The sequence below is a fragment of the Rhinopithecus bieti genome, unplaced genomic scaffold (genome assembly GCF_001698545.2).
Source record: "Rhinopithecus bieti isolate Rb0 unplaced genomic scaffold, ASM169854v2 scaffold_2572, whole genome shotgun sequence".
NCBI classification, from domain to species: domain Eukaryota; kingdom Metazoa; phylum Chordata; class Mammalia; order Primates; family Cercopithecidae; genus Rhinopithecus; species Rhinopithecus bieti.
The window spans coordinates 80,309-99,897 of NW_016804595.1; the positions used below are offsets into that span (position 1 = coordinate 80,309).

Below are 19,589 nucleotides of genomic sequence, written 5' to 3' on the forward strand. Positions count from 1 at the left end.
TCCTGGGTTCAAGCAATTCTCTTGCCTCAGCCTCCTGAGTAGCTGGGATTACAAGCACGCACCACCATGCCCAGCTAACTTCTGTATTTTCAGTAGAGACGGGGTTTTACCACGTTGGCCAGAACTGGTCTCAAACTCCTGACCTCAAGTGATCTGCTCTTCTCAGCCTCCTAAAATGCTGGAATTACAGGCGTGAGCCACTGCACTTACAGGCATTTTTAAATGATATAAAAGAAAATAAAACTGAAGTAGTTATTTAATCATATAAGTTCCATCCTTCAAACTATTTAAGAGATTTATTCCTAAATGTTAATTATTATTAGAGAAAATATACAGCAAGGAGATATTCCCATTATGTGTTCTATATTTCCATCCATGTAACAAATTGAAATACATTCTATAAATATATATATTCTGCAATATTCCCAATGTTCCCAAAAATCAAACTTTTATGCCCCTACCATATCTGAAGTTTATGCTAGTTGCTATGGGGATTAAAAAAACCTATATCATATTCTTTCCACCAAGTACTCATGTTTTAACCATCTTAGTTTCCATCTGTCTATGTCTAGTCATCTACTGATTGATCCATCAACTCATAAATGTAACATTAGGCTTAAATACATAAATAAACAAAGAGCATAAGAACAATTAGTTGTATAGAGGCTTACAATGAAGATATTGCAGGTTTGGTTCAAGACCACCCCCATAAGGCAAATACTGCAATTAAGTACATCACACAAATTTTTGGTTTCTCAGTGCATATAAAACTTATGTTTATGCTATGTTGTAGTCTATTAAGCAGGCAATGGCATTGTATCTTTAAAACAAAATGTAGGGCCAGGCACAGTGGCTCACACCTGTAATCCCAGCACTTTGGGAGGCCAAGGTGGGAGGATTTCTTGAGCCCAGGAGTTCGAGACCAGCCTGAGCAATATAGGGAGATTGAGTCTCTTAAAAAAAAAAAAAAAATTAAATTAGCTGGGCATAGTGATATGTGCTCATGATCCCAACTACTTGGGAAACTGATGTGGGAGGATCACTTGGGCCTGGGAGGTTAAGGCTGCACTGAACTGTGATCATGCCACTGCACTCCAACCTGGGAAACAGAGAAACCCTATCTCAAGAAAATTACAAATGAAAAAAATAAGCCAGGAGCAGTGGCTCACACCTGTAATCCCAGCACTGTGGGAGGCTGAGGCAGGTGAATCACTTGAGGTCAGGAGTTCGAGATAAGCCTGGCCAACATGGTTAAACCCAGTCTCTTCTAAAAATACAAAAATTAGCTGGACGTGGTGGTGCACACCTATAATACCAGCTACTCGGAAGACTGAGGCAGGAGAATCGCTTGAACCCCAGAGGCAGAGGTTGCAGTGAGCCAAGATCACACCACTGTACTCCAGCCTGGGCAACAGAGTGAGACCCTGTCTCGAAAAAAAAAATGTATACACCTTAATTTTAAAATACTTTATTGCCACAAAATACTAACAATCATCTGTCTTTTGCGAGTCATAATCTTTTTGCTGTTGGAGGGTCTTAATGGCTTCTAACTAACCAAGCTGTGACAATTTTTAAAAAATAAGACAGCAATGACATCTGCCACATAATCAATTGACTCTTCTCTTCATGAAAGATTTCTCTGTAGCATTCAATGGTATTCGATAGCATTGCACCCAACTAGAACTTCTTTCCAAACTGGAATCAATCCTCTCAAACTCTGATGCTGTCTTATCAAGTAAGCTTACATAATACTCTAAATCCTTTGTTGTCAGTTCAGTGTTCACAGCATCTTCACCAGGAGTAGAATCCATCTTAAGAAACCACTTTTTTTATTCATCCATAAGAAGCAACTCCTCATCTGTTCAAGTTATATCATGAGATGGCAGCAATTCAGTCACATCTTCAGGCTCCACTTCTCATTCTTGTTCTCTGTCTTCCAACACATCTTTCCAACACATCTGCAGACTTCCTCCACTGAAGTCTTGAGCCACTCAAAGTCATCCATAAGGGTTGAACTTCCTCCAAACTTCTGCTCACGTTGATATTTTTACCACCTTGTATGAATCACAAATGTTCTTTATGGCATCTACAACAGTGAATCTCTTCCACAAAGTTTTCAATTCTCTTTGCCAAGATCCCTCAGACAAATCACTATAGTAGATATAGCCTTTCAAAATTTTTTCCATAATTTCAACTTTTATTTTAGATTCCGGGGGTATAAGTGCAGGTTTGTTACATGGGCATACTGTGTGATGCTGAGGTTTGGGGAACAATTGATCCCAACACCCAGGTACCAGCACAGTCCCTGCTGTAGTTTGTATATACCCTCCAAACCTCATGTTGAAATGTAATCACCAATGTTGGAGGTGGGGCCTGTTGGGAGGTAACTGGGTCATGGGGACAGGTTTCACATGAATGGTTTAGCATCATCCTCTTGGCACTGTCCTCGCAACAGTGAGTTCTCACGAGATCTGGGTGTTTAAAAGTGTGTGGCATCTTCTCTCTCACTCTTTGTTGATCTTGCTCTCACCATGTGAGACGCCTGCTCCCACTTTGCCTTCTGCCATGATTGTAAGCTTCCCAAGGCCTCCCCAGATGTCAAGCAGGTGCCAGCACCATACTTCCTGTAAAACCTGAACAACTGTGAGCCAATTAAACCTCTTTTCTTTATAAATCACCCAGTCTCAGATATCTCTTTATAGCAACACAAGAACGGCCTAACGCAGAACCCAACAGTTAATTTTTCAACCCTTGCTCCATTATGGAGATAGCTTCTTTTCTTAAACCTCATGAAGCAACCTCTGTTACCTTCAAACATTTCTTCTGCAGCTTCCTTACCTCTCTCAGCCTTCACAGAACTGAAGAGAGTTAGGGCTTTGCTCTGGATTAGGCTCTGGCTTAAGGAAATATCATGGCTGGTTTGATCTTCTTCCAGACCATTTCCTCCATATCTGCAATAAGGCTGTTTCACTTTCTTGTCGGTCATGTGTTCACTGGAGTAGCGCTTTAAATTTCCTTTGCATTCACAACCTGGCTAACTGGTACAAGAGGCATAGCTTTGGCCTATTTTGGCTTCCAACATGTCTTCCTCACTAAGCTTAATCATTTCTAGCTTTTGATTTAAAGTGACAGATATGCGACTCAGAGGCCATCGTGGGTTACTTGGCCTAATTTCAATATTGTTCTGTCTCAGGGAATTAGGGAGGCCTTAGGAGAGAAAGAGAAATGGGGGAGTGACTGGTTGGTGGAGGAGTCAGAACACACACGACATTTATTGACATCGTTTGCCATCTTACACGGGTGCAGTTTGTAGCTTTCCAAGACAATTATAACAGTAACATCAAAGATTACTGATCACGGATCACCATAACAGATACAATAATAATGGAAAAAGCTTAAAATATTGTAAGAATTACCAAAACTGACAGACACAAAGTGAGCACAGGCTATTAGAAAAATGATACCAATAGACTTGTCTGACAAAGACCTTCAGCTCCAAAAAAACCTCACAAACCTCCTATTTGCAAAAAACACAGTAGCTGTGAAGTGCAATAAAGCAAAGTGCAATAAGATGAGGCATGCCTGTATATGAAATATATACATACACACATACATTTATTTATATATAAATTATAAACATACATTCAAGAAAATATAATCGGTGTATAAATATATAAACATATACAGAAATGGTCACATAATCAACATTTTTAGAGAAATCTGATCACTTACTCAGCACGATGGGCTGGAAGTTCGTCTGTCTTCTTATCATCTTCTTTCTCTCGAGGATCTTTTAAAACGAAATCAACTAAAAGAAAATTTTAAAATTCTGATAGATAACCTTATATTAACTGTAGTATATTTCCAAGCAATTGCAATGCTAGTTCTATTAAAATTAACTGTTTAAATTATATTAAAGTTGCTTAATAATGAGCATTTATGAACAGAAGAAAAATTTTAAAATCTTACAAGAAAATGTATCATGTCTGTGTCTTTGAGGATATATGTTCCCTTTCTTAACAGAATGTGTCCCTCCTCTTTCATTTGAAAGGAATACTTGCTCCTAATATTACATTTTCCTTTATAGCTATTCCATCAGAAATATTCTTGTTGAATTGAAGGTCAACAATACAGGGTAGTAGTAGTAGTTCTATTTCACTGAGAAAAGGTACGTACAGTTGGCCCTCTCCATCTGCAGGTTCTGCACCCACGGATTCAACCAACCATGAATCAAAAATATTCAGAAAAAATAACAGACAACAATAAAAAATGACACAAAAATACACAGTGTAACGACGACTTACATAGCATGTACATTGTATGAGGTGGTATAAGAAATCTGGAGATGATTTAAAGCATACGGGAGGATGTACATAGGTTATATGCAAATACCATGCCATTTTATAACAGAGACTTGAGCATCTGCAGATTTTGGTATCTGTTGGGGAGGGGAGTGTCCTGGAACCAATCTCCTATGGATACCAAGGGACAACAGTACTGCTTTGTTCTCTTTTAAGCTGCAGAAGAGCATAAAACAGCCTTGTTACAAAATCAGTAAAGTCAGCTATCTCGCTTCTGTCTTCTACGGTCTTTAATTCACATTTAATTCTAATTCTTCTGCCTGTCTTTCAAGATGCTCTAATATGCAAATCATATGTATTACCCCCTTCCCTACACTCCTTCAGAGACTCTCCTTTACCTTTAAGTGCTCTAAAAAGGCATATAAGGCCCTTCAGATTCTATCCCGTTCCCCAAATGCAGCCTATGCTTTGGCTTCAGAACTGCTTACAAGCCCCGAAGAGGCTCTCATGCACATCTGCTATCATTCACACCATTTCCTAGGCCAAGCATGTTCCTGCCTGACTGTTGCTCATCCTTCAAAACTTAGTTTAGGCTCCTCCAGAGTCCTTCCTCACAAGTCAGAGATGACCTCTTCTCCCTTACAGTGTATCTTCTGTTTCTCTCCTCTTTGGACTTACTACTTTGCTGTATTATTTAGTTATTTGTCTATCTCCCTCATTACACTATGAACTCTGAGGGCAGGGATTAGGCTCTTTATTTTTATATTACCAGGATACTCCACAGAAGTCACAAATACAATGAATGTCCTCCACCAAGAAGGGTCCCACACATTACTCCAAAGCATTATTATTTCTCCAACTTTGAACACAGCATCTGTCATACTATGTTTACTATCACAACCAACTGGAGATGCTTTTTAAAAAGTACAGATTCCAAGGCCCTGCCACCAAGGATTTTAATTCAGCTGGGGCCAGAAGTCAGTATTTTTAAAATGGTTCTGATAATCAGTCAGCCTTAGGATCTATTTGTACCATGGGTCAACAAATTATTTATGTAAAGGGTTAGACTGTAACTATTTTCAACTTTGTGGGCTACAAGGCCTCTGTCACAACTGCTCAATTTTGCTCTTGTAGCTCAAAAGCAGCCAGACTTATAGACAACATGCAAATGAATTAGTGTGGTTATGTTCCAATAAAACTTTATTTATGAAAACAGGCAGTGGCCAGATTTGCCTGTGAGCTATAGTTTGTCAACCTTTGGGCTACTGCAACAACTTTTTATTAATCACATTCTAATTTATGACATCAGTAATATTAATGTTCATTGTTAATGCTTACACTTTTAGGTAATTATTTAAATATGTATGTCTTGTCTCATGTCTACACCAAAAGATCCTGGAATGAAGAGACCATCTTAAAGGGAGAGGTTATCTCCTAAATGCCTAATGCCTTGAATAAATTAGATGCTCCCAAAATATCTTCAGGGCTTGAAATTAATACTTTATAATTTTCTTCAGTGCTATCCTTTGTGGTGGGGATATATCTCTACAAATAGAAATAGAATTATTTTTTGTAATACCTCATTAATGAATTTGCCTAAGATCTTAAGTAATATAACAGCAATATAAGAAATGGCATAATTATAATATTGTGAATAGTTTCAAGTATAGGTATTAATTTTAATACAAAACATACAAAATTATCTTTAATGAGACACATATTCAAATTAAAAATCAAAGCATAATACCAATTTACCTATGGATTTCTTTACACTAAGAAGATAATCCTCTCTCATTTCATCAGATAATGTAGCTATGCTGTCAGTGAAGACTTTCAGATGTTGTGGAACTAAACCCAGTACATGTTCTAGCCAAGAATCTTCCATCGGGGCTACATGGTCTGTATCAATTCCATGGTGAATATAATAGTAATATCTCTACAAAAAGAAGATAAGAAAAATGTAAATGTATAACAAAAGAAGTATGTTTATCAAAAATAAAACTACTGAGCAAAATTCAAGTTTTAGAACAAAGTATTTATAAAGGATAAAAAAGTATTTGGTACAATTCACACAGGCATTATTTGATATCTCCTAAATGTTACAAATGTGTATTTTCATGAAAACTAAAACTCTTATCTCAGTTTATAACTATACTGTAAAACATCAAGTTATATTACCAAATATATGATGTACTTAACATTGAGTCCATGCTGAATTAGTGTTTTGTAAATTTTTTGAATGTGTTGTTAGTTTTTGTCCTTTTATTATTATCAGAAGAGATTTTTTTTTTTTTTTTTTTTTTGAGACGGAGTCTCGCTCTGTCGCCCAGGCTGAGTGTCAGTGGGCCGGATCTCAGCTCACTGCAAGCTCGCCTCCGGAGTTTACGGGCATTCTCCTGCCTCAGCCTCAGTAGGCTTGGGACTGAGCAGGACGCCCCGCCACCCCTCGCGCGCTAGGTTTTTTGTCATTTTTTAGTAAGACGGGGTTTTGCGTGTTAGCTAGTTGGTCTCGATCCTGCCTGACCTCCGCGATTCCACCCGTAGCGGCCTCCCAAAGTGCCTGGGAAAATTTACAGGGCCCCTTTTGAGCCACCGCGCCGCGGCCTATGCTGCAGAAGAGATCTTAAAAGCTTTGTAAAGGCGCAAATCATATCTCTATATATTTGCATTCGCGAAATATACATGATCTTTAGGACATTTCCAACGGGCCTATTAATATTCCATACATAATTTTATAGCTGCTATTGGACATGCTCATAAAATATTCATTTTAAAACAAGTTATTATTTCTATAATAATGAACATTTAACTTCAATATCTGTTCACAAATTTTTACATGTCACTTATTAGAAAAAATTTAAACGTCAAAATATCTTTTAATTAGCAGTGTTAAGTCTTTGATATTTACATCTTTAAAAATTATTATGTATTTAAAATACTTGAATAATTACTATTTCTAAAGTAAGTTAATATGCCTTGTAAAATATACATTATATAATTATATAGGACAATTTCTCATAAAAAAATTAAGGCACATGAAGCTATACATGACCGAGGCTGGTTTTAATATGGAGAGCAGATAGATTTGAAACTTTTTTAAACTGTGGTCTTGGGTAGCAAGGGAGAGAATGATTTATTCTATAAATCCCACAGAGCCTTTTTATAGGACTCTGTATTTATTCCTATGTCCACAGAGTTTCACAAAGGAGGAGCACAGAGTGTTCTCAAAAGTATAAAATTATCTTCAAGTGTTTCTTTCATTTTCAATTATACTGACAAAAGAAATGGCCTGTTACCAAGATGTCTTTCTCTATAGCAGAAGTGGTCGGTTTTGGAATTGTACTTCCATCAGGGACAGCTGAGTCTAAGTCAGCACCTTGTTGCCTAAGAAAACGATAAACACATTATTCAAAAGCAGATAATGGACAGTTAGAACACAAAACAATGGATATAAGAATACCAGGACTATTTTCTATTAAATCATAAGGAAAAATGAATTGTTGAACATTTCACAAACAGTATACGTATTTGTTTGGTGCTATATTCCTCTCCAAATACTTTATTCATAGAGAGACAATTATATTGGAAGTTATTTGCAAGACCTATTCAGAAATCACACCCTTCTCGATGGCCTTTACTTATTCTTTCTCGTTACTCAAGAATCAAGCTCTCTCTTCTTTGAACTTATAAAGGAACACTCTTGCATTATTCCTAAAATATGCATGGTTATTTATAAATATGAGTTTTAAAAAGAGCATTGATGGAAAGTACTTTAAACACAGTTTTGCAGAAGACACAGACACATTCTTCAAAAGGCCATTTCTCAGATTTCTATAGACATACAAGTTAGCAATCAGTGACATGGAAGCTCTTATGTGCCTATGTATTTATTATTCGGTATGTGTTCATATAACACAATAATGTTTCTAACTATAATTCAATTCAAAATATATGCCAAAGATGAGTCACATTGTGTGACATGCTCTGGGGCTACACTGGGCAGAAAGGCATAGTTCACATTTTCAGAAAAATAAGTTGTTCTGGGATAGCTCTACCTCTTTATAATTGACTGTATCATTCTCTGGATCTCAACTTCACCTAAGATGGATACAGATCACTGATGTTGTATAACTAAATACACCTTCCCACTAACTGCCCAGTGAGGGAAGACTCGAGGTTTATTGAGTATATCTGAGATACCATACCAAAGTGGGTACCCAGAAGAGATCTTCTAACTTATTTATCTTTTGCAAATGCAGGAATCCAGTGTTTTGTGAATTGTACATATTCTTTTCAATTATATGGACAAGATAAAAGAGTCAAGGCTTTGGGTAATGTCTCAGTTTAATTCAATACATAGCTAGTGCTCAATAAATGTTTGTTAAGTGAGGGAATGCAAGTATGAAAGTAGTAGAAATCCTCAAAGTATTTAGTACATGGAGAGAAAAGGGTTGATATTCTAACTACAAACATCTGCGGATTCATTCACCTGCGGATGGACAGTCAGGTTGATTACATAACTCAGCTATTATAAACAGTGTTGAAATGAACATGGGCATGCAGATATCTCTTGAACATACTAATTTCAAATCTTTTGGGTGACTACCCAAAAATGAGATTGCTAGATCATATGGTAATCCTATTATTAGTTTTTTGATGAATATTTGTACAGTTTTCCATAATGGCTGTACTAATTTACATTCCCATCAAGAGTGTACAAGGGTTCCTTTTCTCCACAAAGTGTCTTAAAAACCTACAACTAACATTTCACATTAATGTGAAAATCTGAATGCTTTCTCCCTTAGACTAAGAATTCCACTCTCACCAATTCTTTTCAATAATATATCAAAAGACCTAATAAGTGCAAAAGAATATAAAAGAAAAGCATCCAAGTTGGAAATGAAGATGTAAAATTGTTTTACTTGCATACAGCATGATCGTATGTATAGGAAATTCTAAGGAACTTTTAAAAGCTCTAAAATAAGTAAGTTTAGTAAGGTCTCAAAATGTAAGGTCAACAAGCAAAATCAATTGATTTTCTATATACTGGCGAAGAACAACCAGAAAATAAAATTCAATAATTTCATTCACAATAAAATTTTAGTGGGATTACATTTTAAAAGAAGGGCAAGATTTCTACACACAAATATATGAAAAGTGCTGAGAGCAACTGAAGATCTAAATAAGTGGAGAGAAATAACATGTTCATGGACTAGGCAACTCAATATTATTGAAATGACAATTCTCCAAAAATTGATTCATAGACTCAATGCAATGCTTTCTAAATCCCAGTACGCATTTTTCCTTTACAAAATCTGAAAGCTGATCTCTAAATGTACGTAGAAATGCAAAAGACCTAAAATACTCAAAACAATTTTGAAAAGAAGAATAAATTTTGAGGGTTTAAACTATCTAATTTCAAAACTTACTATGAAGCTAAAGTAATCAAGACAAGTATGGTACTGGTGTAAAAATAAACACATAGATCAATGGAACAAAAATAGCCCCTCATATATGGTCAAATTATTTTCCACAAGTATGCCAAGGTAATTCAAGGGATTAGGGGTTGAAACATTTGAACATTTATATGCCAAAAAAATTGAACCTCAAACCATACCTCACACCATAGACAAAAATGAAGTTGAAATGTATCATGTATATAAATGCAAGAGTTAAAATTATTTTTAAAAACCTAAGCCAGGCACAGTGGCTCATGCCTGTAATCTTAGCACTTTGGGAGGCCAAGGCAAGTGGATCACCCAAGGTCAGGAGTTTGAGACCAGCATGACCAACATGGGGAAACCCCATCTCTACTGAAATACAAAAATTAGCTGGTTGTGGGAGTGCAAATCCTCAATCCCATGTGCTTAAGAGGCTGAGGCAGGAAAAACGCTTGAACCTGGGAGGCGGAGGTTGCAGTGAGCCAAGATCACGCCACTGCACTCCAACCTGGGTGACAAAGCAAGACTCCATCTCAAAAAAACCTATAAGGCTTCCAGAAGAAAATATAGGAGGAAATCTTTGAGAATTTGTATTAGGAAAAGACTCTTATATAACTCCAAAAGTATGAACAACAAAAGGAAAATTGATAAATTATATCTTAACAAAATGTAAAACTTTTTCTTTTCAAAAAACATTGATATAACCTGCAACTACTGTTGCATCACCTTCTACTGTATTAAGTCTGATGGGTCTTTCCACCACCTCTAAGGCACTTTGGATTTGTTGAAGGAAGAAAACTGAATGAACAAAGGAGAAGAGAGGATGACAGAAGACTGTCATGTTTACTGCCAAACTGCTCTCAAGGATGATTGTGTGAAGTAGCTGAAGAGAGGCATCCAGTGCCCGTCTTCTCTATAAAGAAGGACCAAAACAGCAAGTACATAAGCACACATCAAGTAGAGCATCTAGGGGAGAACACTGGAATCCAGCAGAGAATAAATAGGGACCCTCTGAGACATGGAAAGCTCAAGATGACAATGTAGAGAGGAAAGTAGGGCAGTAGGCCAGTTCAGCCCACAGCCAGGAGGAATGCTCCATTGCAGGAAAAATGTAAGTGAGATATTTCCCAGCTGTCCACATTTCCACCAAAGAAACCTGCAGTCCTAGATACAGAAAAGCCTGTTGGCTCTCAGGATCCCTGAGCCTAGTATAGGGTACTGCATGGAGCACCCACAACTGCATTGTTCCAGAGAGGGAACTCAGGCTAAATCCCATTTCTGGAACCCAAGCTGCTATAGCACTGCACCATTTTGAGACCACAGCCAACACCACAGGATTACACCTTGCCCAGGGCACAATAGTACCTACATCTCTACACTCTTTTATTTTTTTTCCAGACAGAGTTTCACTCTTGTTGCCCATGCTGGAGTGCAATAGCGTGATCTCAGCTCACTTAAACCTCCACCTCCCAAGTTCAAGCAATTCTCCTGCCTCAGCCTCCCAAGTAGCTGGGACTACAGGCGCCCACCACCATGCCCAGCTAATTTTTTTTGTATTTTTAGTAGGGACAGGGTTTTACCATGTAGGCCAGGCTGGTCTCGAACTCCTGACCTCAGGTGATCTGCCTGCCTTGGCCTCTCAAAGTTCTGGGATTACAGGCATGAGTGATCGTGTCTGGCCTCCACGTTCTTAAGGCCCCACTGACATCCCCCTACATCCACCCAGAGGGCTACAATAGCATGGCATCGGCTGAACCCAGTGGGCAGCCACAGCACCAGCACCCAAGTTCATGCAGTGTCCTACTACTCAAGGAAGAGGCAGTCCAGCACATCAAGGAGGCTTCCCCCAGGGTATTGGGAACCAAAGTGTATACTCCCCAGAGCCTAAGAGCAGTCTACCTGGGGCCAATGCCACCAACAATGACCCTGCCCCCTCGTCAGCAGGGCCACTGTGTGTCCCACCTGGGGGTCCAGGGACCAGCCTGCCCACCTCACTGCTGACACTGCCAGCGCCCACCTGCCCCACCCTGGAACTTTCAAGCTGGCCAATAATCTGGGTGTGATCCACTCTAGCACTCAAGGACCAACCTGCCTTCGCTATTGCTGGCATCTGTGCAACCCGTCTGGGTCCTAAAGAGCAGATCTCCTTGCCTACTAGTGCCCACATGCTCTGCCTAGAGACCTAAGGACTGCCTTCCCAGGGCTCAACACTGCCAGTGCCCATGCATGCCACCCAGGAAACCAAGAACCAGTCCACCTGGTCCACTGCCACCATTGCCAGCACCCACACACCCCTCCTGGGACCCAGATACCACCCTCCATGAGTCATACCACATCCCCTGCCAGTGCTGCCATGCACCACCTAGGGACCTAAGGACTAGCCTACCTGGTGTCCCTGTGCTTAGCAAAGCCTCATCATAGCCTCCACAAACACCCACAGCATAGCCACTAACTAATTTGCAGACACCATTGATATCAAATACAATCAAAGTAATCATATGAACATTACACTATGGTGTCCACCCAAAACCAAAGCCAAAGCACTCTACCCAGTTAACATATTGATACATTCACAAGAAAAGTATTTTCCTATGGAAGCTACTTCATAAAATTGGTAGAAGTGACAGTTACAGCAGATGCACAGACATCAACATAAGGACAACAGAAACATGGAAAAAATCAAACCTTGATCCTGCAAAGGAACACAATAATTCTCTACCAATAGGCCCCAAAGAAAAGGAAATCTAAAAAGCGCCTGAAAAGAAATTCAAAATAACGATCTCAAGAAAACTCAGCAAGATACAAGAGAACACATAAAACAATACAAACAAATCAGAAAAACTCATAATCTGAATTAGAAATTTAATGAAGAGATAGATATCACAAAAAAAGAATCAAACAGAAATCCTGAAACTGAATAATTCAATGGACAAAATAAAAAATAAAATCAGGAGTTTCCACAATGGACTAGATCAAGTAGAAGAAAGAATTTTTTAACTTGAAGACAGGTATTCTGAAATAACCCATTGAGACAAAAAAAAAAAAAAAAAAAAAAAAAAAAAAAAAAAAAAAAAAAAAAATGAATCAAAAAGAATGAAGAAAGCCTGAGGGGCATATGGGACACCATCAAGCAAATATTGAAATTTGGCAAGTTGCAGAAGGAGAAAAGATGGGGAAATGCATAGAAAATTAATTTAATGAAATAATAACTGAAAACTTCCAAAGTCTTAGAAGAGATGTAAACATCTAGAAATACAAAACTCAGAAAGATCCTCAAATAGATTCAATCCAAAAAGTTCCTCTCTGAGACACAACATATATAGTTAATCTGTCAAAAGTCAAAGAGTTCTAAAAACAGCACAAGAAAACTTGTTGTAAAATTTTCTTGTCAAGTGACATATAAGGGAATTGTCAACAGAAAAACAGCATATTTATCAGCAGAAACCTTAGAGACCAAGATAGAATGAGACTATATTTTCAGAGTGCTAAAAGAAACAAAAAAAAAGTCAACCAAGAATACTATACTTAGCAAAGCTATGCTTCAGAAGTAAGGAGAAATAAGGACTATCCCTAACAAATAAAAACTGAGCAAATTCACCACTAAACAGGTCCTATATGATATGGTTAAGAGAGACCCGTATCTGGAAGCAAAAGCATGACATCTACCATTGTGAAAACACACTAAAGCATAAAATTCACTAGAAGAGCAGATACACAAATGAGAAAAAGGAATGGAGCATTATTACTAAAGAAGAACACAAAATCACAAAGGTAAGCAGTAAGACAAGAACGAAGGCCATATAAAACAAGCAGAAAACAATCATTAAAATGACAGGAGTAAGCCCTCACCTATTAATAACAACCTTTAATATATATAAACAGTTAAAATTCCCCTAATTAAAAGATGCAGACCTGCTGAGTTGATTAAAAAAACAAAACCCAACTATATGCTGCTGACAAGGAACTCATTTCACCTGTAAAGGCACACATATAGACTAAAAGTGAAGATATTCCATGCAAATGGGAACCAAAAACAGATTTGGAATTTGCATGGTATATCTTCACTTTTAGTCTATGTGTGTCTTTACAGATGAAGTAGTAACTATACTTCTATCAGACAAAATAGACTTTAAGTCAAAAAACACAAAAAGAGATAAAGGAGGTCATTATATAATGAAAAGGGATCAATTCACCAAGTAGATCTAATTATAAATATATACCCACTCAATACTGGAGCATTCAGATACATAAATAAAATATTATTAAAGTTAAGGAGAGACATAGACCCCAACACAATAATAGAAAAGAACTTTAATTCCCCATTTTCAGCATTGGACAGATCATCTAGACAGTAAATCAACAAAGAAACACTGAACCTAAACTGCACTATAGACCAAATGGACCTAATAGACATTTACCAAATGTTCCTTTCAACAGCTACAAAATATGCATTCTTCTGATCAGTGCATGGAACATACTCCAGGTTAGAACACATGTTAAGCCACAAAACAAGTCTCAGTAAATGTAAAAAAATCAAATCAGATACAATGAAGTAAAACCAGAAACCAATAGCAAGAAGAACTTTAGAAACAGTACAAATACAGGGACATTAAATACCAAGCTCATGAAGAACCATTGGATCAATGAAAAAATTAAGATGGAAATAAAAAACTTCTTGAAACAAATAAAAATGAAAACATAGTATACCAAAACCTATGGAATACAGCAAAAGCAATGCTAAAAGGGAAGTTTTACAGTAAGAAACCCATAAAAAACAGATTTCAAATAACATAAAAACATACCTTAAGGAAATGGAAAAGCAAGAGCAAATCAAATCCAAAATTAGTAGAAGAAATAATAAAGACCAGAGTAGAACTAAATCAAAGAGACCACAATCTAGGTGCAGTGGTTCATGCTCGTAATCCCAGCACTTTGGGAAGCCAAGGCAGCTGGATCACTTGAGGCCGGGAGTTAGAGACCAGCCTGGCCAACATGGCAAAACCCTGTTTCTACAAAAAATCAGAAAAATTAGCTGGGGGTAGTGGTGTGTGCCTGTAATCTCAGCTACTTAGGAGGTTGAGGCATGAGAAGCACTTGAACCCGGGAGGTGGAGGTTGAAGTGAGCCTAGGTTACATCACTGTACTCAACAGAATGAGATTCTGCTTCAAAAGAAAAAAAAAGAAGAGAGACAAAAAAAGTTTTTAAAATTTAGTTTTTTAAGAAGCTAAATAAAATTGACAAACCACTAACTAGACTAAGAAAAAATCATTAGAGACTATTATGATTGACAACTACAAAACAATAAATTCAAAAACCTAGAAAAAATAGACACATCCCTAGACACATATAACCTACCAATATTGAACCAGGGAAGAAATAGAAAATCTGCATAGACAAACAATGAGTAATGAGATTGAATCAGTAATAAAAAGTCTCCCCAAAAAGAAAAGCCCAACAGTGGTTAACTTTACTGCTGAATTTTATGAAAATTTTAAAGTACTAACACCAATTCTTCTCAAACTATTCCAAAAACTTGAAGAGAAAGGAATTTTTCCTAACTCATTCTACAAGGCAAGCATTACCTTGATACGAAAACCAGATAAGGATACAACAAAAGGAGAAAACTACAGGTCAATATTCCTAATGAACAGAGACATAAAAATCCTCACCAAAATACTAAAACCAAATCCAATAATACATCAAAAAGATAATATACCAAAATCAAGGGGGATTTATTCTAGAAATGTAAGGATGGTTCAACATTCATAAATCAATATATCTGATACACCACATCAACCAAAGAAAGAGAAACCATACAATCACCTTAATAGATGTGGAAAAGGCATTTGATAAAATTCAACATGCCCTCATGAAAAAACTCTCAACAACCTTGGTACAGAAGGAACATACCACAAAACAATAAAGACTATATATGACAAATCCGCAGCTTTCATCATACTAAATGGGGATGAATTAAAACAGTTTTCTCTAAGATCTGGAACAAGACAAGGTTGCCACTTTCACCACTTTTATTCAACATTGTACCAGAAGTCTTAGCCACAGCAATTACACAAGATAAAGAAAGGGCATCCTAATTGGAAAGGTAGAAGTCAAATTGTTCTTGTTTGCAAATGACATGATCTTGTATTTAGAAAGAAAAAACAGGACTCCACCCAAAAATTGTTAGAACTAATAAATGAATTCAGCAAAGTTGCAAGATACATAATCAACATACAAAACTCAGGAGCATTTCAATACACCAATAGCAAACATTCAGAAAAAGAAAGCAATCCAATTTATAACAGCTAAGAAACTAATTACCTAGGAAGAAATTTAATCAAAAAGTGAAAGATATCCACAATGAAAAATATGAAACACTGAAAAAAACAAATAGAAGAAAATCCATTAAAAAATGCAAAGCAGGCCAGGCACGGTGGCTCAAGCCTGTAATTCCAGCACTTTGGGAGGCCAAGACGGGTGGATCATGAGGTCAGGAAATCGAGACCATCCTGGCTAACATGGTGAAACCCCGTCTCTACTAAAAAATACAAAAAAAACTAGCAGGGCGAGGTGGCGGGCGCCTGTAGTCCCAGCTACTTGGGAGGCTGAGGCAGGAGAATGGCATAAACCCGGGAGGCGGAGCTTGCAGTGAGCTGAGATCCAGCCACTACACTCCAACCTGGGCAACAGAGCGAGACTCCGTCTTAAAAAAAAAAAAAAGAAAAGAAAGAAAATGCAAAGCAATCAGGGATTGGAAAAATTACTATTGTTAAAATGGCCATACTGCCCAAAGCAATCTATACATTCAATATACTCTCTATCAAAATACCAATAACACTCTTCACAGACACAGAAAAAAAATCCTAAAATTTATATGGAACCACAAAAGACCCCAAATAGCCCTAATCCTTAACAACAACAACAACAACAACAAGACCAAAAATGGAAGAGTCACACTACCAAACTTCAAAATATAGTACAAAGCTATAGTAACCAACACAGCATAATGCTGACATAAAAACAGACACTTAGACCTATGAAAAAGAATAGAGAAAGCATAAATAAATCCATGCATTTATATTTAACTCATTTTTGACAAAGGTGCCAAGAACATACATTGAGGAAAGGACAGCCTCTTCAATAAACGGTGCTGGGGAAACTGAGTATCCATATGCAGAAGAATAAAACTAGACCCCTATCTCTCACCATCTACAAAAATTAAATGAAAATGGATTAAAGACTTCAATCTAAGACCTGAAACTATGAAAGTACTAGAAGAAAACATTGTTAAAATGCTTCAGGAGATTGGTCTGGGCAAAGGTTTTTTGGGGTAAGACCTCAAAAGCATAAGCAACAAAAGAAAAAACAAGATTATATCAAGCTAAAAATGTATGCATAGCAAAAGAAACAACAGAATGAAGAGACAACCCACAGAATGGGAGAAAATATTTGCAAACTATGCATAGACAAGGAATAAGGGATTAATAACCAGAATATATAAGGAACTCAACTCAACAAATAATAATAATAATAATGATTTGATTAAAAATTGGCAAATGATCTGAATAGATATTTCTCCAAAGAAGGCATACAAATGGCCAACAGATGTGTGAAAACCTGCTTAACATCTCTAATCATCAGGGACATGCAAAGCAAAACCACAATGAGATATTATCTTACCTCAGTTAAAATGGCTATTACCAAAAAGACAAAAAATAACAGACGTGGGCAAGCATGTAGAGAAAGAGAATTCACACACATTGCTGGTGGGAATGTAAATTAGTACAGCCAATAGAGAAAACAGTATGGAAGTTCCTTTAAAAAGTAAACATAGAATTATTAGGTTGCTGCAAAAGTAATTACAGAACACTATATGATCCAGAAATCCTATTGCTGGATATATATTCAAAATAAAAAAAATAAGTATATCAAACAGTTATCTGCACAAAGAAATAATATTTGAGGGGACAGATATCCCAATTACCCTGATTTTCAATATATGTATACCTATATTGAAATATTACATGTATCCCATAAATACATAAAATTATTATGTACCAATAGTGTGAAAAGCTAAGGCACAAACTGGGAGATAATATCTGCAAAAGATATCTGAAATGGGCTTGTAAAGGAAATGTATAAAGAAATGACCAGCAGCAAACTACCCAATAAAAAATGGGCCAAATATTTAAATAGGCACTTCATCAAAGAAGATACATGAATGCCAAACAAGCACAAAAAATGATACCCAATATTAGCCATTAGAGAAATCAACTTAAAGCCATAATAAGATACAACACATCTACTAGAATGGCTACAGTGTCAAAACAAAATAAAATAAAAACAAAGTGTGGGCAAGGTAAAGAAACTAGACACTTCTTCGTACGTTGTTTGTAGGAATATAAAATGTACAGCACCTTGGAAAACAATTTAGCACGTCTTAAAAAGTTGAACATATACCTACTATACAACTCTTCATTCTATACCCAGCTATCTGCCCAGGAGAAATGAAAATGTATGTTCACAAGAAGACATGCATGCAAATGTTCACAGCAGCATCATTCATAATAGTCAACACCCAAACACAATAAATGCCATGAATAAACCTCAGAAATAAATATATGATTGCAGTTATATGAAATTTTAGAAAAGGTAAAGGTATAGAGAGAAAGAAGACTAGTGATTGCCTGGGGCAACCAGTGGGCAAGAGGATTAATTGAAATGGGCAAGTGGAAACTTTTGTAAATGACAAAAGTATTCTACAACTGGATTTTGGTGAAAGTTGTGCAACTACAGAAATTCACTAAAACTCACTAAATTTTACATTTTACACAGATTAATTTAGTGGTATGTGAATTATCTCTCAATAAAGCCTTTTTTTAAAAAAGAGGGAAAAAAGCCTAACTGTGAGGCTTTGAAAATAAAATGTTCCCCCCCAAAAAAACTTAGAGAGAACAAAGATTACTAACAAAATAATGACAAATAAAGTCACATAGAGTTCTCGTCAACAACACATGCCAAAACATAATGGTTATCTCTCACCTTATACAAAAATCAACTCAAGATTGATCAAAGACTTAAATCTAAGATCTGAAACCATAAAAATTCTAGAAGATTACATCAGAAAAACTTCTGGATATTACCTTAGGCAAAGAGTTCATGACCAAGAATCCAAAAGTACATGCAACAAAAACAAAGATAAATATATGGGACCTAATTAAACTAAAAAGCTTCTGCACAGTAAAATAAATAATCAGCAGAGTAAACAGACAACCCACAGAGTGGGAGAATAAATTCACAAACTATGCATCTGACAGAGGACTAACATCCAGAATCTATAAGGAACTCAAAAAATCAGGAAGAAAAAAACAAATCCCATCAAAAGTGGGCGAAAGACATGAATAGACAATTTTCAAAACAAGATATACAAATGGCCAACAAACATACGAAAAAATGCTCAACATCCCTAATTATCGGGGAAATGCAAATCAAAACCACAATGCAATACCACTTTACACCTGCAAGAATGGCCATTACTTAAAAATCAAAAAATAATAGATGTTGGCATGGATGTGTTGAAAAGGGAACACTTTTACACTGCTAATAGGAATGTAAACTACTGCAACCACTATAGAAAACAGTATGGAGATTCCTTAAAGAACTAAAGACAGGCCGGGCACGGTGGCTCAAGCCTGTAATCCCAGCACTTTGGGAGGCCGAGACAGGCGGATCACGAGGTCAGGAGATCGAGACCATCCTGGCTAACATAGTGAAACCCCCGTCTCTACTAAAAAATACAAAAAACTAGCTGGGCGAGGTGGCGGGCGCCTGTAGTCCCAGCTACTC

The 19,589-nt window shown here is 36.9% G+C and overlaps 1 protein-coding gene across 1 annotated transcript in view; it reads right to left on the bottom strand.

The window, feature by feature from the left end:
• Positions 1 to 19,589, bottom strand: part of DNAH7 (dynein axonemal heavy chain 7) — a 55,251-nt gene that overhangs the window by 21,503 nt on the left and 14,159 nt on the right. Inside the window, 3 exon segments of the mRNA XM_017869293.1 lie at positions 3,733 to 3,808; positions 6,057 to 6,237; positions 7,598 to 7,685. Of these exon segments, the coding sequence (XP_017724782.1) occupies positions 3,733 to 3,808; positions 6,057 to 6,237; positions 7,598 to 7,685 (345 nt within the window).